Source organism: Leptonychotes weddellii, chromosome 6 (assembly GCF_054177405.1).
Source record: "Leptonychotes weddellii isolate Sample4059 chromosome 6, ASM5417740v2, whole genome shotgun sequence".
In the NCBI taxonomy this organism is placed as follows: domain Eukaryota; kingdom Metazoa; phylum Chordata; class Mammalia; order Carnivora; family Phocidae; genus Leptonychotes; species Leptonychotes weddellii.
Window position 1 is genome coordinate 52,003,315 of NC_138374.1, and position 24,498 is coordinate 52,027,812.

The window sequence follows — 24,498 nt, forward strand, 5'->3', positions numbered from 1 at the left end:
AAGCAGGGGGAGTGGGAGAAGGAGAAGCAGGCTTCCCGCTGAGCAGGGAGCCTGATGCGGGGTTCAATCCCAGGACCCTGGGATCATGACCTGAGCCGCTTAATGACTGAGCCACCCAGGCGCCCCTGTCAAATGTATTTTAATTAAAAAACATACTGATGCAAAAGAGTTCTTAAATATACTTTTTAATGGTATTGTTAAATAGATTACTTGCTAATACTAGACTTAACAAAGGTTATAATTAGTACACAGCTTACTGCTACATTATTATAAAGATTCTTGAATTTTATTTAAAGGCAAGATAATGTTTTTTGCCATTATGGTTTTACAACAATTTTAGGCGCCGTAGACATTTTTTTGGTCCTTCAGTAAATACCTTTCCAACTGACACAAAGCTGCTTTTCCCCCTCTTTAGGAATGTTCAAATTGCTGCCATATTAGACCAGAAGAATTATGTTGAAGAATTAAATAGACAACTGAAGTAAGTATTATGGATACTTGGATATTTGTGACTATTGTCGTAGAGGTTTTTTACACCCTTTTCAGGTCCACTTTACCCTATTCCTTCCTACTAAACATCTTTGAGAAAGGGTTGAGGGAGTAGAGAATAGAAATTAAGAATACAGAGAATTATTGGAGCTAATTCATTTTCAAAAATGAGAGTCAGATTTTCTTTTTTTTTAATTTTAAGATTTTATTTATTTATTTGAGAGAGAGTGAGATTAGAGCACAAGCAGGGGGAACAGCAGAAGGAGAAGCAGACTCCCCGCTGAGCAGGGAGCCCAATGCGGGGCTTGATCTCAGGACCCTTGGATCATAACCTGGGACAAAGGCAGCCGCTTAACCGACTGACCCACCCAGGCTTTCCAAGAGTCAGATTTTCAGATAGAACATTTGGAGAATTTAAAAATAGAACTTCTGGGGAGGGGTCAAAAAAATAAAGACAGAATTTCAAACTTATCCCTGTATCCTTCAGAAGAAAAGGCTAGATAGGGTGGAAGTTTATATCATTTTTATGGTTCACAAATTCATTTTTCCTACTTCAAAGAGCTTCATGTGTAAATGTGGCTGTCGCCTCCTATGGTGGGAGTTTTTCCTTATATTTTATTTCCTTATATATGTCACCTGGGCATTGAAGCTGTCAGTGAATACTTGTAAGAATTTCTGAGATCAATATGTAAAATAGTATAGTGCAGTTCTGACTAATAGAAATAAAATGTGAGTCATACAGATAATTTAAAATTGTTAGTAACCACATTAAAAAGGTAAAAAAACATGAAATTAATTAAAAATATATTTTATGGGAGCCTGGGTGGCTCAGTTGGTTAAGCGACTGCCTTTGGCTCAGGTCATGGTCCCAGGGTCCTGGGATCGAGTCCCACATCAGGCTCCCGGCTCAGTGGGGAGCCTGCTTCTCCCTCTGGCCCTATCCCCTCTCATGCTGTTTCTCTCTCTCTCTCAAATAAATAAATAAATAAGATCTTTAAAAAATATATATATATTTTATTCAACCCAGTATACCCAAAATATTATTTCAATATGTAATCAATATAACAATTATTCATGAGGTATTTTATATTCTTTCTTTGTATTGTCTTCACAAGCCAATGTGTATTTTACAGTTATAGTACATTTTAGTTTGGACTAGATAGCACAGGTAAAGTGAATAATATTTGCTACATAGTTAGAAATGGAGACTGTTCCCATTAATTAAAATGAATAATTAGCAAAAATGACTGTCTCTGGGTGATGAAATTATGGATAATTTCTATTTTATTCTTTATACTTTTCTGATTTTCTAAGTTTCGTTCAGTAGTCAGAAAATAAAATTAAACATTTTCCCATTTTAGAAAGATAAGAAGCTGTAACTCTTGCTTTCTCTGAAGTTGGAGAGATAGGAAATATCTTGTATCATTGTCTTTTTTTTTAATCACAGAGTTTTAATAAAAGATGTCATAGGAAATATATGTGTATGTATGTGTGTTTTCTAATTTGTAATTCTGAGATTATATTTCTAAATGCAACTTTGTATTGCTTATTTACTTACTCTTAAAGCTTTATTCACTTTTGGCAACAGGTAATATATTCACATAGTTTGGGGCGCCTGTTGGCTCAGTTGGTTGAGCGACTGCCTTCAGCTCAGGTCACAATCCTAGGGTCCTAGGATCGAGCCCTGCATCCCCTGCATTGGGCTCCCTGCTTGGCGGGGAGTCTGTTTCTTCCTCTCCCTCTGCCCTGCTCGTGCTTGCTCTCTCTCAAATAAATAAATAAAATCTTTAAAAAATATATATATAGTCACATAGTTTAAACTTCAAAAGGAACATGAACAAAAAGCCTCCCTCCTCCTTGATATCCAATCACCTGGTTTCCCTCTTTGGGACTAATTAATAGGCTCTCGTGTATGCCTCCAGAGATACTTTATACAAATAAACAAGAATATGCATATATTTTCTTAAAGTTCCCTTCCCCTCAGTTATTTTACACGTAAAGTAGCATAATTTTTACACTATTCTGTAGTTCACTGTTTTTACTCAACAGTTTATCTTAGAGTCTGTTCCATTTGGTTCAAGGAGTTTTCTCATTCTCTTTGAAATTATGTGTTTTAAATCATTTACAGCAGTGCTAGTGCCTTACTTTTGTACATTTTACGGTTTTAAAAAGGTTTGTTTTTCCAGTTAGAATGTTTTTGTATATTTAGAGTACTTAAAAAAATACAGAAAACAGATAAAGAAAAAAATAGAACTCACATATTATCCCTCATTCAAAGAAAACTATTGAGGGTTTATTTTCAAAAGTGCTTTTTTGATTAATATTTTATTGATTCTTACATAAAGGTAGGACAGATATTATTATCTGATTTATAGGTAAGGAAACTGGAGCTCAGAAAGGTTTTACAGCTTTCAAGGTGACACAGAAAGTAGAAAAGCAGGAACTCTAACTTTGATCCTCTGTCTCTTAGTCCCACACCTGTTAAGGTCTCACCATCCGGATACCCTGTTGCTGTTTGTGAAAAACTCAAGTTGTTTCCCTAAGAATGATAATATTTAAAAATGATTTAATATGAATGAAAAAAAATTTGTTTCACTAGTTAAACTAAAATGCCAATATTTATTTCTGAGGCTGGTATAAAATTTGTTTAAATCTATGATAGGTTTTATTGTGATGTAAACAGCATATTATGTTATTAAAGCTTGAGGTGGTAGAAACAAGGTCTTGAAAAACAAACTAAATAAAATGTACAATAATGTCCAGTCTCGGAGATGCCAAGGGAAGTGTGTGCATTTTTGATAACTGTGTACTTCTGGTGACTGTACAGTTTGAAATACGATTTTTTATCAAGATTTATAAAAATGCAGGAAAAAAATGTACAGTAATGTCCAATCTTGATCAATTTAAACAAAAATACAAAAAAACCAAGTTCATTCGGCTTAACCTGACTTTTAGCTATATCCTTGAAAGGGTGTTTGCTTAGCTGCTGGCTGTCCGGGTACCTGATGTGAATTTCATATTCACATTTCCCAAACTATGGGTGACTTTAGAGGTCTTTAAGTGATTATGAAAGTGGAGAGTGGAAACAGAATGGGCTTGTGTTGAAGACTGCTGTAAATGCTTATTAAGCCACTTAATTATAAAGTGGATATTTAAAGTTCATCCTTTAAAAGATAATTTTTAATTTTAATAATACTTGGTAGTCTTTGTGTGGAATCCATTCCTAAGTATTAAAATGTAAATGTAAGAAAGACTCTAAGAAGACAGCAAAAAATAATGAACAGCATAAAGTGGAATTTTAATAGAAATGAGTTTTTTGCTCCAGTCTTTATTGCTTTCCTAGCCAAATCTGGTTATCCAACTTAATGAAATTTCCCACACTGACAAATTCAGGATAGTCGGTGCATGTTAGTTAACATGGTAAGTCCAGGATAACATACCTTTTCTTACTTTTGTGAATTTGTGTGATTTGAATGAGTTTTTTCTTTATTAATTTCAGCAGCACAGTCAGCAGTCTCCATTCAAGAGTTGACTCATTAGAAAAGTCAAATACTAAGCTGATTGAAGAGGTATTGTAACCCAGCCATGGATAGTTGTCTTACACGGACTGAGTATTTTTGATCCTTTTCCATTTTAAGTATGAATACACTAAGTGTGCATGTGCATGGGTGCACATTTTCATCCTTATGATGGAATATTTGCAATATAGTTATAATTGATGATTATAAGTTCTAGAGAAACCACATTTTCTCAGGTAAATTCTCTGGTAAATCTGTGAGTTGTTTGAGATACTCCTAGAAATGAGCCCCAAAGATGACACTTATACAAGCCCTTCTATGAATAAGCTGTGATTCTCTTTAAAATCTGAATGACCTCTATTTAGATAGTGAATCACCTATAGGTAGAAATTCTCATTAAAATGATACTGTTTGTCTTGTTCCACTATTCAGATTACTTTTCTTTACAAGCACCACTACCTGCTCATGGCCACCCTTTCTCCACCCAACCAAGTATAAACCTCATCCCGTGTGCTTTGGTTTCCTGCGTTGTCAGAGCGCCTATCTGGTGGTCCCAGACTGGAAATTTATCCCTGCTCTCTTTTTAATACTGTTTGTAAAGTTGCTTTAGATAAGTTTTTTTTTTTTTAATCCACAGAGTTACTGCTTTCTATTTTCAGAATTATTTAGGCTAGAGGAAGAAATCTGTCACGAGTGCTCTGAACCCTACTTTCTGTGTTAATTAAAATTCTTAATTCTTTTAGAACTGGCCTAATTTTTCCAAACCAGGGAGCACATGATTACTTGCATGACTGCAAATGTATCTTTATTTTGATAGTTTGGGACCACTTGATAGTGTTCTCTTTTGTTTCATTTTTTAATTATGGTAAGTGTATTCTTTAATCCCCATCACCTATTTCATCAGTCCCACCACCCATCTCCCCTCTGGTAACCATCAGTTTGTTCTCTATAGTTAAGAGTCTGTTTCTTGGTCTCTCTCTCTTTTTTTTTGACTTTGCTCATGTGTTTCTTAAATTCCACATATGAGTGAGATCATACAGTATTTGTCTTTCTCTGACTTATTTTGCTTAGCATTAAACTCTGTAGCTCTATCCATGTTGTTGCAAATGGCAAGATTTCATTCTTTTTAATGGCTGAATAACATTCCATCCACTCACTACATCTTCTTTATCCATTCATCTATCAGTGAACACTTGGGCCACTTCCATAGTTTGGCTATTGTAAATAATGCTGCAGTGAACAGGGATGCATGTATCTCTTTGAATTAGTGTTTTTGTATTCTGGGGGTAATACCCAGTAGTGCAATTACTGGATTGTAGGGTAGTTCTATTTTTAATTTTTTGAGGAAACTCTATACTGTTTTCCACAGTGACTGCACCAGTTTCTGTTTCCACCAATAGTGCACCGAGGGTCCCTTTTTTTTCCCCCACATCCTCGCCAACACCTGTTGTTTCTTGTGTTTCTGATTTTAGCCATTCTGACAGGTAGTCTTTCATTGTAGTTTTAACTTGCATTTCCCTAATGATGAGTGATGTTGAGCATCTTGTCATGTATCTGTTGGCCATCGGGACCATTTGGTAGTTTGATAGATTGGGACCATTAGAGCTGCTCTCTAGTTTGTGCTTCTTCTTGGCCTTAGGCACACTGTGAAGTTCAAGTTATATCCCTGATGAAGTGTTCAGAAATTTATTTATAAGCCAACATTGGGGATGGTTCCTGCTTTCCTTTCCTGGAATCCCTCTTTTCATTGTAGGCCTCAGAACCAAGCCACTTAGTTTAACTCTGATGGTGAAAAATGTCTCATATTTGTGATGGTCACTCAGTGTTATCTATTTCAGAGGGTGTCCTATTTGGTTATCATGAAGGTCTGTATCATATTTTCAATGATAGCACAGCCTTCTTATAGATCTTTTATCTTTACACAGGTCTTTACAGTCTTATTGTTTCATGATACTTTGTATTCAGAACATACTTAAATCAGATATGCATGATATGTTTTAACTAACAATATATTTTGACTAATAAAAGGAAATACTAGAAATGAGAGTTGAATTTTTTTATTGGTATCTTAGGATACTAGCACATTTTTCTTATGAAAGCTTCTGTAGATGTGAGACATTTGACTAGTTTTAAGCTTTTATATTCTATTGTTTATAGCGATGATCATAACCTGTAAAGCAAGTATAAGTAAAGGTGTTTAAAATCTTTTTTCTTGTCCCTGTTTCATAATTTTTAGTTAGCAATAGCAAAAAATAATATCATTAAACTCCAAGAAGAAAATCATCAATTACGAAGTGAAAATAAACTGATTTTAATGAAAACACAGCAGCACCTGGAGGTAAGTATGGACTGTTTGCGAACACACTGTCTTGTGTCAGAAATTGCAACTTTTGGGGACTTCTGCATAGACTGGATATTTATTTCTGTGCTGTACTGATAGTAGTGATGACACAGTAAAAAGCTTGATGTTTTCTTCTTAGGTTACCAAAGTGGATGTGGAAACTGAGCTTCAAACATACAAGCATTCTCGGCAGGGGCTGGATGAAATGTACAACGAAGCCAGAAGGCAGCTTCGAGATGAATCTCAGTTAAGACAGGTAGTTTACATTAGCAAAAATAATCATAATAATAATTTACCCTTAAGCATCACTTAAAATCTCTTTTTTAGCTTTATCTTCCTTGCTGTGGGATAGAAATCTCACCCCCTTACAACCCCTTCAGATTCTTTTTTTATCGAGTGTTTTTAAACTGTGTTATAATCTGAAATGAATGGATTGTGACCAGCATTAAAAAAACAAAATAGATGGGGCGCCTGGGTGGCTCAGTCGTTAAGTGTCTGCCTTCAGCTCAGGTCATGATCCCAGGGTCCTGGGATCGAGCCCCCCATCGGGCTCCCTGCTCAGCGGGGAGTCTGCTTCTCCCTCTGACCCTCCCCCCTCTCATGCTCTCTCTCTCTCTCAAATAAATAAAAATCTTTTTAAAAAATAAATAAGGGCGCCTGGGTGGCTCAGTCGTTAAGCGTCTGCCTTCGGCTCAGGTCATGATCCCGGGGTCCTGGGATCGAGCCCCACATCGGGCTCCCTGCTCAGCGGGAAGCCTGCTTCTCCCTCTCCCACCCCCCCCTGCTTGTGTTCCCTCTCTTGCTGTGTCTCTCTGTCAGATAAATAAATCTTTAAAAAAAACAACAAAACAAAAACAAACAGAATGATGGATTCAAATAGGACTAAAATGATACTTAAAATTTTTTTAAAAGATTTTATTTATTTGAGAGAGTGAAAGCGAGAGGGATCACAGAGGAAGAGGGAGAAGCAGACTCTCCACTGAGCGGAGAGCCTGACAGGGGGCTCGATCTCAGGACCCTGAGATCATGACCTGAGCTGATGACAGATGCTCAACTGACTGAGCCCCCCAGGTGCTCCAAATCATATTTAAAATTAACTTATTTTGGGGGTGCCTGGCTGGCTCAGTTGGTAGAGCATGCAATTCTTGATCTTGGGGTCATGATTTCCAACTCTATGTTGGGCATAGAAGTTACTTTAAAAAAAATAATGGGGCACCTGGGTGACTCAGTCAGTTGAGCGTCAGACTCTTGATTTCAGCTCAGGTCATGATCTCAGGGTGGTGGGATGGAGCCCTGCATTGGGCTTTGCACTCAGTGCAGAGTCTGCTTGGGACTCTCTCTCCCTCTCCCCGATCCCTCCCCCGGCTCATGCTGTCTCTCGCACGCTCTCTCTCTCTCTGAAATAATTTTTTTTTAAGATTTTATTTATTTATTTAACTGATTTTTTTAACCTTAAATTGATATAATACCTACAGAAAAATACAAATGTACAGCTTAATGGGTTATAACATAAATAACTGTATAATCACCACCCAGGTCAAGAAGAGACTATTGCTAGCCTTTCCATCCCTTTTGCTGTTTGTCTTTAATATTAGGAAACTTCTTTGTTTTTGATGTGAGAATTTTTTAATTTATAGCTTATTATTAGTTTCAGAGGTAGAGTTCAGTGATTCATCATTTGTATATAACACCCATGTGCACCCATATACAACACCAGTTGTATATAACACGTGGTTGTATATTCCATCATGTGCCCTCCATGTACCCCATCCCCCCACCCCAATGTAAAATTCTATAAGAGAAGAAATTGAAACTGTGAAGTGGGGTTTTGAGTTATCTTTGGCCTTCACTTGTATGGATTACTTTGTGTGTGTGTGTGTGTGTGTGTTTTCAAGTTTTATTTATTTAAGAAATCTCTACACCCAATGTGGGGGCTGGATCTCATGACCCCAAGATCAAGAGTCGCATGTTCCTCCAACTGAGCCAGCAAGACACCCCCAGACTACTTTATTTCTTTGATTAAGGAAAATTAATACTGAGTTTATGAGGCATAAAAATAATTTTGAAGCAGTAGAATAGTGATAATATCTAGAAAATGCTTTCATTTTCACAAAATACACAGTTGAAAATATTTAGAATGTTATGTTATAGGACCTGGTTGATTCCCTTTATGGGGCTTAAACCTCAAAAGAGTAGTCTATGTATTTTTTTTATTTTTTTAAATGAATAAACTATTTTTTCAAGTAGGTTCATAGCAAAATTGAGTGGAACGTATTTTGTTTTTTTTTTAAGAGTGGTCTACATGGACTTCTGGGTGGCTCATCGGTTAAGCATCTGCCTTCTGCTCAGGTCATGATCCCAGGATTCTGGGATTGAGCCCCACATCTGGCTCCTTGCTCAGGAGGGAGCCTGCTTCTCCCTCTGCCTGTTGCTGCCCCTGCTTGTGCTCTCTGTCTCTCTCTCACATAAATAAATAAATAAAATCCTTAAAAAATAAAAAGACATATACCTAGTGACATGAAACCATTAAAAAAAGTCTACATAGTGAATAGAAAATTCTTCATGTTGTCATTAACTGTCGTGTGTCTGGCTTTTGACATCCTGAAGTGGTATGTGAATTGAGGATATGTTGAAATTGCAGGATGTGGAAAATGAGCTAGCGGTACAAGTTAGTATGAAACATGAAATTGAACTTGCCATGAAGCTGTTGGAGAAAGATATCCATGAGAAGCAGGATACTCTGATAGGCCTTCGGCAACAACTAGAGGAAGTTAAAGCAATTAACATAGAAATGTATCAAAAGTTGCAGGTAAGGATCATTTTTTTTTTTAATTTTTATTATAATTATAGTTTGTTAACCTACACTGGAGTAGAAATCAGTGATTCATCACTTACATACAACACCCAGTGCTCATCATAACAAGTGCCCTCCTTAATACCCATCACCCATCTAGCCCATCCCCCACCCACATCCCTCCCGCAACCTTCCGTTTGTTCTCTGTCATTAAGAGTTTCTTACGGTTTCCCTCTTTTTTCTTCCCCCTTCCTATATGTTCATCTGTTTTGTTTCTTAAATTCCACATATGAGTGAAATCATACGGTATTTGTCTTTCTCTAACTTATTTTGCTTAGTGTAATACATTGTAGCTCCATCCATGTCGTTGCAAATGTTAAGATGACCTTCTTTTTGATGGCTGAGTCATATTCCATTTTATATATATATATATATATATACACACACACACATATATACACACATATAACACATCTTTATTCATTCATCAGTCAATGGACATTTGGGCTCTTTCCATAGTTATTGTTGATAATGCTGTTATAAACATCAGGGTGCATGTACTCCTTTCAAATCTATATTTTTGTATTCTTTGGGTAAATACCTAGTGGTGCAATTGCTGGATCATAGTGTAGTTCTATTTTTAACTTTTTGAAGAACCTCCATACTGTTTTCCAGAGTGGCTGCACCAGTTTGCATTCCCACCAACAGTGCAAGGGGTTCCCATTTCTCTGCATCCTTGCCAACACCTGTTGTTTCTTGTGTTAATTTTAGCCATCCTGACAGGTGTACGGTGGTATCTCATTGTGATTTTGATTTGTATTTCCTGATGATGAGAGATGTTGAGCATCTTTTTATGTGTCTGTTAGCCATCTGGATGTCTTCTTTAGGGAAGTGTCTGTTCATGTCTTCTCATTTTGTAACTGGATTATTTTTGGGGGGAGTGTTGAGTTTGATAAGTTCTTTATAGATTTTGGAGGTAAGGCTCATTCTTAAATTCTTAGAATTTCTTGAGTGTAATGTAAATTGAAAATAACTTTTGTATGAAGGATTTGGTTTTTAGCTGTGCTATATTAGTAATAAAAACCAGTGACTTTTTTTCTGTATGGAAGCTTAAGTAGTGTAGCAATGGAATAGGTATCAAAGAATAAACAAATCACCTATCTGAATTTCTTTTTTAATGCCAAAAGGTTAAGTATGAAGATTAAATCTTTTGGGAAAACTCAATCTAAATATGCAGGACATTTCTGTGAATTCTTTATACAGTGTAGTCCTGAGAAAGATTTATTTTTTCTTAAAAAGATTTATTTGAGAGAGAGAGAGCATGAGCTTGAGGGAGGGGCAGAAGGAGAGGGAGAAGCAGACTCCCCGCTGAGTGTGGAGACCAACACAGGGCCTGACCCCAGGACCCTGAGATCATGACCTGAGCTGAAGTCAGACACTTAACCAACTGAGCCACCCAGGTGCCCCTTTAATTATTATTTTTTTAAGATTTTATTTTTTTACTTTTTAAAAAAAATTTAAATTTATCAATTTTAAATTTATTAAAATTTATTAAAATTTAAGATTTAAATATTTAATTTTAAATTTAATAATTTATTAATAAATTTAAATGTAAAATTTAAATATTTAAATTTAAAATATTAAAATTTATTAAATTTAAAGTTTAAATTTAAAAATTATTAAAAAATTTTAAATTTATTATGTTAATCACCATACATTACATCATTAGTTTTTGATGTCATGTTCCATGATTCATTGTTTGTGTATAACACCCAGTGCTCCATGCAGAACGTGCCCTCTTTAATACCCATTTGACAGAGACAACAGCGAGAGAGGGAACACAAGCAGGGGGAGTGGGAGAGGGAGAAGCAGGCTTCCCCCAGAGCAGGGTGCTTGATGTGGGGCTCGATCCCAGGACCCTGGGACCATGACCTGAGCCAAAGGCATCAGACGCTTAACGACTAAGCCACCCAGGCGCCTCAGGATTTTATTTTTTTAAGTAATCCCTACACCCAACATGGGCTCAGATCTACAACCCCAAGATCAGCAGTCTACATGCTTTACCTACTGAGCCAGCCAAGGGCCCTGAGAAAGATTTAATTTTGATTGAAATGCTTTACTGTAGGGGCACCTGGGTGGCTCAATCAGTTAAGCGTCTGCCTTCAGCTCAGATCATGATCCCAGAGTCCTGGGATCCAGCCCCGTATGGGGCTCTCTGCTCAGTGGGGAGTCTGCTTCTCTCTCTCCCTCTGTCCCTCCCCGCTGCTCGTGCTCTCTCTCTCTCAAATAAAAAAATCTTAAAAAAAAAAAAATGCTTTACTATAATAATCGTTACAATTCTCTCATAAAGTGACATCACTGTTTAAGTAGATTTGTTGCCAAAAACTCTTTAATTGGAAAAAAAAGCATAGTTTACAAGAGTTTATTCTGTTGTCTTCCAGAAACACTAAAGGCAGCTCTTTTTATTACATTTTAATTGAAGACTAATAGTACTGCTGCTTTATATCATAGGAGTATTTTAACCTACAAATTAGCTCTACTCATTTCAAAGTAAAAATTCCATAGTGAAATGGTATACAAAACTTAAAAATATTCAGGTTTAAAAATCAAAGCCACTATAGTTGTTTTTTTTTTTCTTTCTACATAGGGTTCTGAAGATGGCTTGAAAGAAAAAAATGAAATAATTGTCCGACTAGAAGAAAAAACCAATAAAATTACTGCAGCCATGAGGCAGCTGGAGCAAAGGTACAGCATTTTCAGTCTTAGTTTCTTTTTTTCCTTTTTTTCTCCCTTTTCTTTATTCAACTCTGACACCTGCCACAAAAACCATTAGGAAAATTTATTAGGACTTTTTTTTTTTTAAGCCCAGCAGGATTTTGCCTTTTTTGTTTTGGTTGTTGCATGGAATCAAGTTGCTTTATAGTAGGCTGAATTCATTTGAATTTGCCATTTTGTGGATTTTCTTAAAAGATTTAATATCGGCAATTTCATGTGGTTCAATCGATGACATAAAACAAATACACAAACAAAAACTTTAAAAAAGTGAAGAACGAACAAAATCTATGGTGGAATTATCCCTGATTGATTTCCATGCATATTGATTTTCATATCCTTTGTCATTCATCATCTCTTTATCTGAAATCAAGCTTTGAGTTGGCAGTTTAGTTGCGTTTCTTTGAGCTAGGACCCTCAACCCAAACCAATAAATAATTTTATTTAAATTGAATTGTTTTGTATTGGCATTTTTCACTTTTATTGTTGGAAAATGTAATGTATTTCCATTGACCTGTCATGTTGGTGTCAACATATGTCTTATCATTGCTTTCTTTGAATCTACTTATGAAAAACATAACTATTAATGCTTTATTGACATGAATATTCTTTTATTGACATCCTCTTTCTTCTTTTTTCTTTTTTGTTTTCTTTATCCCCATTTTTACATTTTGGACATCTTTATTACCTTTCTCTGTCTTTAATTTCTGTCCATTCCATTATGAAGTGACAGTGATTTGTTAACTCAAACTAGGACAATTGCAATGTCATTGGTGAAATATGCCAGCAGTGACACTCAGGACCAGTACAAGCTGGTCAAAGATATATCTTTCTGAAAACCACTTGTATTTAAACAGACTAAAAGAGAGTCGACAATTTTATAATATATTAAATAGAAAATAATTTATGCTATTAAGTATTTGAAAAGGGTATTAAGAACCCTGTCCACTTCTTGATCAGCTGCTGTGGTAATACACTGCCATGAAGCAGAGTGGGTGCACTTGGATTTCCAAAAACACATTCCTCAAACCTCGTGCACAAAGGCTGATTTGAGTATTGACCTTTTGGAGGTCAGGATTTTCAAGTGCAGTTTTATCTTTTTAGCTACTTTTTGATGGAAAATATAAACATTGTTTAAAAATAAGTTAACCCTTTGGTTTCACAGTGTGTTGGCACAAATTTTCCCTCTTGGCCCACTCTTGGCCTAATGGCTTCTTTACTGATTTTTTAATATGTTTTAAAATAGTTTATAACCCAGATTGGCCATTCTCTTGTGCTCTAGCACCTCAGTTTTCCAGTTCCCTTAGCCCTCTTCTGTGATAGCACAACTTCAAGCCCTACCTCACTCTGAGTTTTATTTTAGTTTCTGTAATCTTAGAGAAATACTTGGGTCCCTGTCCCCCTACATTAATATTTTAAAATTAAATTTCAATTTAGAGATAACTTGAATGTTATTCTCTTTTGCTCAGAAGTGGCATTTATACTTCTCAAATGTGTCAGGTTGCCCCACTGGTATGTTTTTAGGAAGAAAAGAAGAGTGTTTTCAGCTAGTTGAATAGAAATTTTGCCTGTGATTCCCTACAAGGAGTTAATGTCTCTTTAATACGTGGGAAAAGTTTTCTTATAAAAACATTGAAGTTAAATCTAAGAAATCCTAGATGGGAGGCAGGGAGTGGAGCTAAGCACAGGGAGAAGCAATGACTTACAAATAAAAACAGAACAAATGAAAATCACATTTTAAGCTATTTAAACATCAGTGATGAACAAAAATGATCTCTAGAGAATGTTGCCAACTAATACTATATTCTTTCGAATCTTAACATACACACAACACACACACACACAGCTTTCGGCATAATGTAGTAAATGCATAAAGATCCTACAGGGAGGACTTGGCTGTTCGAAATAATTGCAGGTCTTTGCTCTTGGCCTTGTAGCACACTTGATTCCTGGCATACACATCCTAACATAATAAATAACAATGTGGCTTCTTCACCTAGTGTAGACGTAAATACTGTGCTTTACATGGTTTTGTAAAAAGGCAGTAACACACCCATTATACTTTCGAAGTTAATTCATTCTGCTCTACGTAAGTGGTAAAGGCTGTATTGCTTTGCATTGTTAATTATGAACAAGAAATAAAACAAATTTGAAGATAGTATTCTGGGCATATTATATGTTATATTGAAAAAAAATCACATAACAATTTCTAGACATTGTGTGGCTCTTTCACGTTTGAGTTTGTGAGTTTCCCCCCAAACTTTGTTTTCATTTAGAAATGTTTCTATTTCCCCATTTTTCTTTTATTTGTCTTCTTCACCCTTTTACACCCTAGTTCTAGCCTCAGTTTTACCCAAAGTTGATTTGAATTACACCAGATTGCAGCAAGCAGAGAAGGCGCAAATGGAAGCTGAAGATGAAGACAAGAAATATCTACAAGAGTGTCAGAGTAAATCCGACAATCTGCAGAAACAAATCTCCCAAAAGGAGAAACAGCTGTGAGTATTTCACTCTTGGAAATAAGTACTTGTATTAACATAATTCCCACCCCTTCTTTTTTGCACATAATGGTAGGATACCTATATTTTCCTTTAGTTAATGATGCCAGCTAGATTATGGAGTTCTCCTTGAGAAATAAAAAAAAATTAGAAAACATAATTGATAAAACTTGTGTTTTTTTTGTCCCCTTATTGTTTTCAGAGCATTTCAACTATCTTGTTACCTTGCTCAAGGAGAATTTTATTCTTTCTGCTGGTATATAAAAGCAGATGGCCATTATATTTCTAGGTACTGAGTGTAATATGCCTTTGTAACTGAAAGGGACTTATCAAAGAATAAGAAGTTTTTTGAGAACATTTTTATTAATACTTCATATGACAGATCTATATATCTATTACCAGCTAAGAATGATGTCCATATACGTCATTGGACTGAAAAAGGCAAGTTGCAGACAGTATGTGAGGTATAATCCCATTTTTTAATAAAATTAAAACTGTGCATATGTGCATATTTACATATACATATAAAGAGAGAAAAGAGTTTAAAGAATACAGATTCTGGGGAATGATTATCTTAGGGGAGTGATGGCAGATTGGCAGGGATATTTTAGTTTTTACTTTATTAAACATCAGTATTTTCCCCCAGTCAATATGTGCTACTTTTGTTATTAAAATAAAGCAACAATAGAAAATAGTTATGTATTATGTTTAACAGATCATTAAACAAGACTACATGCCATTTATGATGTATAACTTGCTAAGCTGCCTTGAGATCCATTGGTTGAGGTGACATTAAACTCCTCTCAATTTTTGCTAATTTTCTAATAGTTCTGTCAATTATTGAGAGGGGATTTGTTGAATATCCCAACTTTAATTGTGGATTTGTGTATTTCTGCTTTTAGTTCTAATGGTTTTTGCTTCTTGTATACTGAAGTTCTGTTGTTTGGTGCCTACACATTTAGGATTGCTGTATCTTTTTGGTGAATTGACCTTTTTATCAACATAATATGCTTCTTTATCTTTGGTAATTTTCTTTATCAGATGTTAATAGAGCTACTTCTTTCTTTTGATTAATATTGTCATGTAATAAAACATTAACATTCACACTTTTCGGTCTTTAAACTTTCAGCCTAATCTTTATTATCATCATCAGTATATTTGAAGAAAGTTTCTTATAGTTCATATTTTTTATCTGTTCTGACAATTTCTTAATGATATATTTAGTCCATTTACATTTAGTGTAATTGTTGATATGAGAGCTTAAGTTGCTGTTTTATTGTTTTTTTGTTGTTTTGTTTTTCATTCCTTTATTTCTTTTTTCCTGCCTTCCCATGGATTACTTGAATATTATTTAGAATTCCTTTTTGATTTATCTATAGTGTTTTTGAGTGTATCTCTTCGTATAGATTTTCTAATGATTGCTGTAGATACTGTCTTATATATTTGCAACTTTTCAGTTTATTGGTGCCAACATTTTACTACTTTGAATGAAGTGTGGAAGCCTTACTTCCACTTAGATCTTTTTACTCTCTCCCTTTTATAACATAATTGACTTAAATATTTTCTCTGCGCAAACCATATCAGACAATATTAGAAAGTTTTTTTTTTAATATAAACTAAGTCCATTGTTGAGTTTGAACTCATGACTCTGAGATCAAGAGTTGCATGCTTTATGGCTGAGCCAGCCATGTGCCCCCACATCAGACAGTATTATAGTTTGTCCTTCAAACATTAAACATAATTTAGAAAACTTTATTGTTCTTTCATCATTCCTGAAATTCCAAGTTTTCTTCTGTATCTGAAGAACTTTTTTTGTGTTTCTTTTAGGGTAGGTCTGTTGGCAACAAATTCTCTTATTTATTTTTTTTCATCTGAGGTCTTGATTTCACCTTCATTTCTGAAAGATATTTTCAGAATATCCTTAGAATTCTGAGTTGACAGTTCTTTTCTTTCAGCACTTGAAAAGTGTTGTACCACTTTCTTTTGGTTTTCATAGTTTCTGATGAAAAATACTGTCATTTGAATTCTGTTCCTCTACCCAAGATTATTTCTTTGGATTTCTCCTCTTTAGGCTTTGGTCAGCTTCTTGAATCTTTATCTTTACCAAATTTGGAAAATTTTCAGCTTTTTCTCTAGATATTTTTTCCAGCTCCAACTGCTTTCTCTCTTCTGGAATTCTTTTTTTTTTTTTTAAGATTTATTCACTTTAGGAACACCTGGGTGGCTCAGTCAGTTAAGCATTTGCCTTCGGCTTGGGTCATGATCCCAGGGTTCTGGGATTGAGCCCCGCATTGGGCTCCCTGCTCAGCAGGAAGCCTGCTTCTCCCTCTCCCTCTGCCCCTCCTTCCCACTCATTCTCTCTCTCTCTCTCTCAAATAAATAAAATCTTATTTAAAAAAAAAAGACTTACTCACTTTAGAGAAAGAAAGGGAGTGGGGACAGAAGGAAGTAGGAGAAGGGAGAATCCTAAGTAGACTCCTTGCTGTGAGCATGGAGCCTGACACGGTGCTTGATCTCACAACCCTGAAATCATGACCGGAGCCGAAATCAAGAGTCGGATGCTTAACTGACTGAGCTTCCCAGGCTCCCAAGCTCCCCTCTCTTCTCTGGAATTCTGATAACCTTGAATATTAGATTTTTAAAAAAATAGTCCTAAAGGTCTCTGACACTTTTTTTTCCCCCAGTCTTTTTTGTCTCTTGTTCAGATTGGGTGATTTCTATTGTAGTGTTGTTTTTTTTGTTGTTTTTTTTTTTAAGTAGGCTCTGTGCCTAATGTGGGGCTTGAACTCACAACCCTGAGATCAAGAGTCACATGGTCTACTAACTGACCCAGCCAGGTGCCCCTCTGTTGTAGTGTTTTGAAATTCATTCTTTTCATCATCTTCATTCTCCTACTGAGCCCATTTAGTGAGGTTATTGTATATTTCCTTTTGACTATATTTCCTTCCTCTCTCTCTCTTTTTTACTTGTCTATGGCCGTACCACCCTGAATGTGCCCAATCTCGTCTGATCTTTTTTGCTAAAACTTACTATTTTGTTTCAAGTGTGTTCTTAATCGGTCATAGCATTTTTATGATGACTGCTTTAAAATTCTTGTCTAGTCAGAATTACCTGACATGTTGGCATCTGTTTTTTCTCATCCAAGTTAAGATTTTTCTTGGGTCTTGGTATGACAAGTGTTTTTCAGTTGCATTCTGGACATATTGAGAATTATGTTATGAGACTACATCTTATTTAAGTTTTAGCAGCTCTCCACTGAAACCACACCAGCAGGGGAATATAGATGCTGACTCCTCTCTCTCTCTTTTTTTAAGATTTCTTTATTTATTTTAGAGTGCAAGCAGGAGGCGCAAGGGCAGAGGGACGGGGAGAGAGAATCCCAAGCAGACACCACACTGAGCATGGAGCCAGATGCAGGGCTCAATTCCATGACCCCAAGATCATGACCTGAGCCAAACCAAGAGTCAGACACTTAACAGACTGAGCCACCAAGGTGCCCCAACACTGACTCTTTATACCAAGTGGGGATAGTAGAATCCTAGAACCATTCTGGATGGGATGGAGAAGGGTGCCTAACTACTGGGCAGGGATTGAAATCTGTGCTTTCCACTCAGTCTCTACTGACACTGTGGAAAAGAGGAGTGGTGCCTTGTTACTCTCAAGTAGGAGCGGAAGTCCAGGGTTCTGCCTTGGTCTCTGCTGACACCATTCTGGAAGAGAGGTAGAGGTACCTCATTTCAGTGGGCAGGGGTAGAAATCTAGGCTTCTCATGTGGCTTTCACTGACCTGGGGAGGGTGAGAAATACCTTATTGATGTGGGGTTAAAAGTCCAGGTTCCCAATGTGGTCTCCATAAGAGGGTGTTGGGCAGTAGTGAAAGTCCAGGCTTGCCACTTGGACTTCTCTGATATTACCACTTTGGGGATTGGGAGAGACACTTTATTATTGTCAGTGTCGGATGGCAATCTAAGCTCCCCGTTTGGCCTTTGCTAACAGTGGTTGAGGGCCTATGGCTTTTTCCTCTGAGTTTTTTTGTTTTTTGTTTTGCTGCAGTAGGGCATTTATTGTCAAAAAGGTTTCTATCAATTTTAGGCTACCTTTTCCCAGTTCTTTAGCAAGAGAGAGCAGGCTTTTCTTTGGACTTTTTTTTTTTTTTTTTCTGTATCCATTACAGATACTGGGCTTCTTCAACACCCACTCTGAGCTATATAGGAGGCAAAAAGAGGCCTCAGGGAACTCCTCACCATGTTATTCTTTGTCTTCTGGGGTTCCTATTGCTATGGGGCTAACCTAGTTAATAAGTCTTGGATACAACTCTAGAGAGAAGATGTTTGTTTCTGCTAAAACCATGAAAATAATTTTGTCTCTCAGTTGGTGCCATTTTGGTAGAGCATGAACATGTGAACAATTTGGAGATCAGGGAATCCCTGATGGCTCAGAAAAATTGTAATGGTTTCTGTAGAAAGGGGCAGCTGGGACTCTGTTCAAGAAAAACAATTTCCATTTTTTTCTCCTAAAATGGAAATAACTTTATTGATTTCTGACTTTGAAAGTATTACATGCTGTTGGAAAATGTAGGAAAATGTGAAGAAAATAAAAATTAGAGATAGTTGTTTTTTTTTTTTTACATTTTGATGAATATCCCTTTTTTTGGTATACATAGATTTTTTTATGTATTTTAGAAAGAGGATATACTACATGCTTTTTAGTATCTTGTTTGTTGCATGTGCTATGTCATGGGCAATGTATCATATCAATTAATACACCATCGTATCAGTTAATCTAAAGGAATCCTTTAGCCTGAAAAATTGTGCTTTATCGTTTGAGTTTGTATCTTTGATTATTGGTGGGATCCTTTTGTATTTCCTTATTTTATGAATTGCCAGTTCTTATCTACTTTTTCCCTTGGAGTGTTCAGCTTATTAATATTTACTTGTAAGAGTTCTTTATTTACTCTGGGTATCTCACATACACTGAAATATTTTCTAAATTTACTGTTTTTAAACTTTGTTCATAGTGGTTTTTTAATTTAGACATTTTAAAGTTTTTTTTAAGATTTTTAAATTTTTTAAAAAATTTATTTATTTGACAGAGTGAGACAGTGAGAGAGGGAACACAAGCAGAGGGAGTGGGAGAGGGAGAAGCAGGCTTCCCACAGAGCAGGGAGCCCGATGCGGGGCTCGATCCCAGCACCCTGGGATCATGACCTGAGCCGAAGGCAGATGCTTAACGACTGAGCCCCCCAGGCGCCCCTAGACATTTTGAAGTTTTAAATAGTTTTTCTTTATTTTTCCTTTATGGTTTCTGCCTCTTGTGGTCAATGTGTATTTTGACAATATATTTATAATAACTTAAAAATATTTTTCCTTTGCTTTTTCACTGTTTTTTTTTCTGATTCTGGATGATGAGGCCACTCAAGGCACTCCATACTTTGGTTACTTCAGTTTTAGTAACATATACCTGTCTCTGAATTCCTTTTGAATTTGTAGTGAAATAGTATTTATCAACAATTTGTAAATTCCATTTAGGGGTATCTCTTCTCTTCAACCTGAATTATAAAATCTAAAATTTACTTCACAGAAAAATAATATGGCTATAGATAGAAATGCTAACTTTATGAGGAAACAAAAGTAATCAAAATATCAACACAAGAGTATTAAAATGATATATTGTGAAAGTCTCAATATTATATATTGATATTAAAATTTAAAGTATTAGAGGGCACCTGGGTGGCTCAGTTGGTTAAGCATCTGCCTTTGGCTCAGGTCATGATCCCAGGGTCCTGGGATCGAGCCCCGCATCGGGCTCCCTGCTTCGTGGGAAGCCTGCTTCTCCCTCTTCCACTCCCCCTGCTTGTGTTCCCTCTCTGTGTCTCTCTCTGTCAAATAAATAAAATCTTAAAAAATAAAATAAAATTTAAAGTATTAGAGATTGTAGCATTATTTGTTTATGCCTCATCTGTTATACCTACTTATGAGCAATAATTTTCAAAATGATTTCTCTTTGGTATCCTAAAGTGTAGGAATTTGATTACTTTTGTTTTGCCGGATAGCACCTGTTAGAATGATGATGTTAGCGCTTTCGAATGTGAATTGGCATTTCCAGGCTGTATGAGTTTTCCTCTTGGCGTCTCTTGGGCCTAACTCTGTCCTGTAAGCAATCTGTAAAGTACCAGGGTTGATTTTTCTGTGACTGATGTTTAATTGGTTTAGTGGTTGCTGTAATTCTTATATCAGAACAATAGTTAGTTGTAAAATTTTGTACATGGCACAGAAATGTAAATAATTAAAACTTCACATTTTTCTCCTTTGTTTTATTCCCCCAAGATACAACCAGTTTTAATAGTGTGGTATACCCTTCAAGGCATTTTATATGCTCATATGGCATTTATGTACACAGAATTTAAAAATGACATAAATTATTGTTTAGGAAGGAGTTTTTGTGGTTGGCAAATATATTGATATGTTGGGATCAGAAAACCCGGTGCTGCTGAACTTGTTTACAAAAAATATTTATGAAAGAAAATACCTGAAGAAATGCACAAAAGTGAAAATAATCAAAAAGATGGTGTTATTGAAGAAAGACAACTGTCATGTGAGAAATAGCACTAAGCATCTGTGTGTTTGTCATTCAAGGGTACAGCTGGAAACTGATTTGAAGATTGAGAAGGAATGGAGGCAGACTTTGCAGGAAGATCTTCAAAAGGAGAAAGATGCCTTATCTCATCTTAGAAATGAGACCCAACAAATCATTAGTCTTAAAAAAGTAAATGGTGGTAAAACTTTAAAAATTATATCTTTGAAAACTAAGTTACTTAAAAAGAGAAATCATAATTTATATTTATACCAAAGAGACAGAATATACTGGTCATCTTTAAAAATACCAGTAAGAAGGGGTGACTCTTTGGGGTCGTGAGTTCAGGCCCCACATTGGGTGGAGAGTTTACTTAAAAAAAAAAAAAACAAACCATGGGGCGCCTGGGTAGCTCAATTGGTTGAGCATTTGACTCTTGGTTTCAGCTCAGGTCATGATCTCAGGGTCGTGGGATTGAGCCCTGAGCCTTGTGTTGGGCTCCGTGCTCACTGGGGAGTCTGCTTGAGATTCTTTCTTTCCTTCTGGCCCTCCCCCCCTCAAATAAATAAATAAATCTTAAAAGAAAAGAAAACCAGTAAGGAGATTAAATGAATGGGAAATAGGTGATAGTTGATGGAACAGCTATGAAAGAGCTTGGACATAGAGTTCTGTTTTTTATAAAAAGCTAAAGGATATATGTTCCTAATTATTGGTATGTGTACAATGGGGAGTTTTTTGTTTATTTCTTTTAAATTGCATTTTCTGTCTTTTATTGTTTTGAAGGAGTTCCTTAACATCCAGGATGAAAATCAGCAGTTGAAAAAAATATATCATGAACAGGAGCAAGCTCTTGAAGAACTTGGCAACAAACTTAGCGAGTAATTTCTCTTTTTTCCTTCATCTATATAGTCATTGACATTTATAAAGGTAGGAGTGTGCCAAACCAAGTAGGCAGAAGAGTTTAAATATAGAAAAAAAATATATAAACTATTAAAATCAAAACCAAAAACCTTAAAGGTAAACATGCAAGACTGGATTGGAGCGATTTTGTTAAAAGTTAGGTTCAGTTTAATACATTTTAACTTTAAATGCTTTCCAGTAGATGAAAGTTAAGACTCTTGTTTCATTTCTTCAAATTAGAGAATTCAGAAGTTCATTTAATATATTTTCCCCAGAGCAACAGAAACCAAATTTCCAAAATACCTGGAGAGATCATTTTCAGACTGTTTTGAGAAGGAGGCAACATTGTGAGAAGTGGAGAGTTTTGTGCTCGAGTTGGGGCTTAACTCCATACAGTGTGGTTGGTTCTGTTGCAGCCAAGTGTTACTGGGTTGCTAGAAAGACAAGAAGAAGTAGTGTTCTGTCTTTCTCACCTTCCTCCTTGTTCCATGTGGTCTGTGTTTTGGGTTAGCAGCTTCATCTTTGTGCCCTGATTGAACATATTGCCAAGTATCTGGGATAAGCCTCGGAAGGTTTAATTTAGTATTGAATATATCACTGCCATGTTAAAAAAAAACAAAACACCAAAAAAGAGAAAAGTAAAAGAAAGCTATAGTGCCCATAATCTTACCACCTGTATAAACCCCTTTGTTGTTTTATGTGGTTAAAAATTCAAATAGCACAATTTCCTCCCTCTCCCAAGTATCAATCCTCAAAGTTAGTGAGCCTTAGTGAACCTCATAACAAATTTATATGTGAATATCTCATCATATATCATTAGTCATATATGTACGTATATATCATTTGTAACAAACTCAATAGAAATTGTAACTGGAAAGGAGACTTCATTGCTAAAGATGAAGTTCCATTAAGAAATCTTGAGACCAATTTCTAAGGCCATAGGAGAGTAGTTCACTAAAACCACAAAAGGAAATACTAGATCTTAAAAAGATAAAGCTGTTGGGGTGCCTGTCTGGCCCAGTTAGTAGAACATGTGACTCTTGATCTTGGGGTCATGAGTTTGAACTCCACATTCGGGGTAGAGTTGCCTTTAAAAAAGAAAAGATAAAGCTATTTTTGTTTCTATAAATTCAAAGAACAATTTACATTGTGAGTCTAATAAGCAAGATTTCAATTCTAATCTGGCATTCACCTAATGAGCACTTTGACCTAGACCCTATGCTAAGTGCTTATTACCTTATTTCTCATTTATTCATTTGACAAATACTAAGCTTGTATTACGTGCCAGGCAGTATTCCAAGTGCCAAGGACTCAGCAATGCACAATCCCCACAACAAAAATAATATTTACATTTAAGATCATAAAGGTTTAATACTAAAACAGATTAGAATAGTAAAAGGGGAATGTGTATATTACCTTCCACCCCTCTCCCACGCAGTGCTAAAAACTGTATAGTTTATTAAAGGCATAATCATTTTAATGTTTAGATAGCTGAATTCACTTTTTAAATTTTATTTAAGTTCAAATTAATTAACATGTAGTGTAGTATTACGATTTCAAGAGTAGAATTTAGTGATTCATTACTTTACATATAACACCCAGTGCTCATCCTAGTAAGTGCCCTCCTTAATCCCCATCACCCATTTAGCCCCCCCACCCCCCAGCAGCCCTCAGTTTGTTCTCTTAACTATAGAGTCTCTTATGGTTTGCCTCCCTCTCAGTTCTTATTTTTACCTCCCCTTCCCCTTTGTACATCTGTTTGTTTTCTTAAATTCCACATATGAGTGAAATCATATGATATTTGTCTTTCTCTGACTTATTTCACTTAGCATGATACCCTCTGATTCCTTACTTTTTTTTTTTTAAGATTTTAAGTAATCTCTATACCCAATGTGGAGCTTGAACCTACAACCCTGAGATCAAGAGTTGCACGCTCAGGGTACCTGGGTGGCTCATTTGGTTAAGCATTCATCTCTTGGTCTTGGCTCCGGTTTTGATCTCAGGATCATGAGTTCAAGCCCTGCATTGAGTAGCCCTAGCGTGGAGCCTACTTAAAGAGTCGCATGTTCTACCAACTGAGCCAACCAGGCACCTCTGAATTCACTTTTTTCCCCTTTTTCCTTTAGTCTAGTTCATTGTTTCTCAATTTTTGGTTTGCATGAAAATTACTGCTCAAGGTTGGACATACTCAACAATCTATACTGAACTTTATGGGCTATTTAAGGAATTTTCAAGGGTTATTTTGACTAAGTTTTTTTATACATGCCTACCTCCTCTGTAACTACTGTATGCATGTTCTTCTGAAGTTTGTGAGTTTGTTTTTTTTCAGTACAGTACATCAAGTACAGTACATCAAGATGTTCCATAGGATGGGTGTGCTATAATTTAAACTTTCTAATTTTTTTTCTTTTATAAATGATAATGCTGTGAAATCCTTGTATGCTTGTGTTGATATATCTTGATACACTTTTTCTTTATTTTTTTTTTTAATTTTTTTTTATTCTTATGTTAATCCCCATACATTACATCATTAGTTTTAGATGTAGTGTTCCATGATTCATTGTTTGTGCATAACACCCAGTGCTCCATGCAGAATGTGCCCTCCTCAATACCC

At 35.9% G+C, this 24,498-nt stretch overlaps 1 protein-coding gene across 1 annotated transcript in view; it reads left to right on the plus strand.

Moving 5' to 3' along the window:
• Positions 1-305: 305 nt before the first annotated feature.
• The window catches only part of RUFY2 (RUN and FYVE domain containing 2), a gene marked incomplete at its 5' end in the record, with an annotated part of 33,879 nt that continues 9,686 nt past the window's right edge, over positions 306-24,498 (plus strand). Inside the window, 9 exons of the mRNA XM_081824161.1 lie at positions 306-481; positions 3,989-4,058; positions 6,244-6,345; positions 6,488-6,604; positions 8,990-9,157; positions 11,790-11,887; positions 14,293-14,412; positions 21,047-21,176; positions 21,768-21,862. Coding sequence (XP_081680287.1) covers positions 306-481; positions 3,989-4,058; positions 6,244-6,345; positions 6,488-6,604; positions 8,990-9,157; positions 11,790-11,887; positions 14,293-14,412; positions 21,047-21,176; positions 21,768-21,862 — 1,076 coding nt within the window. The remainder of the gene's footprint in view (positions 482-3,988; positions 4,059-6,243; positions 6,346-6,487; positions 6,605-8,989; positions 9,158-11,789; positions 11,888-14,292; positions 14,413-21,046; positions 21,177-21,767; positions 21,863-24,498) is intronic.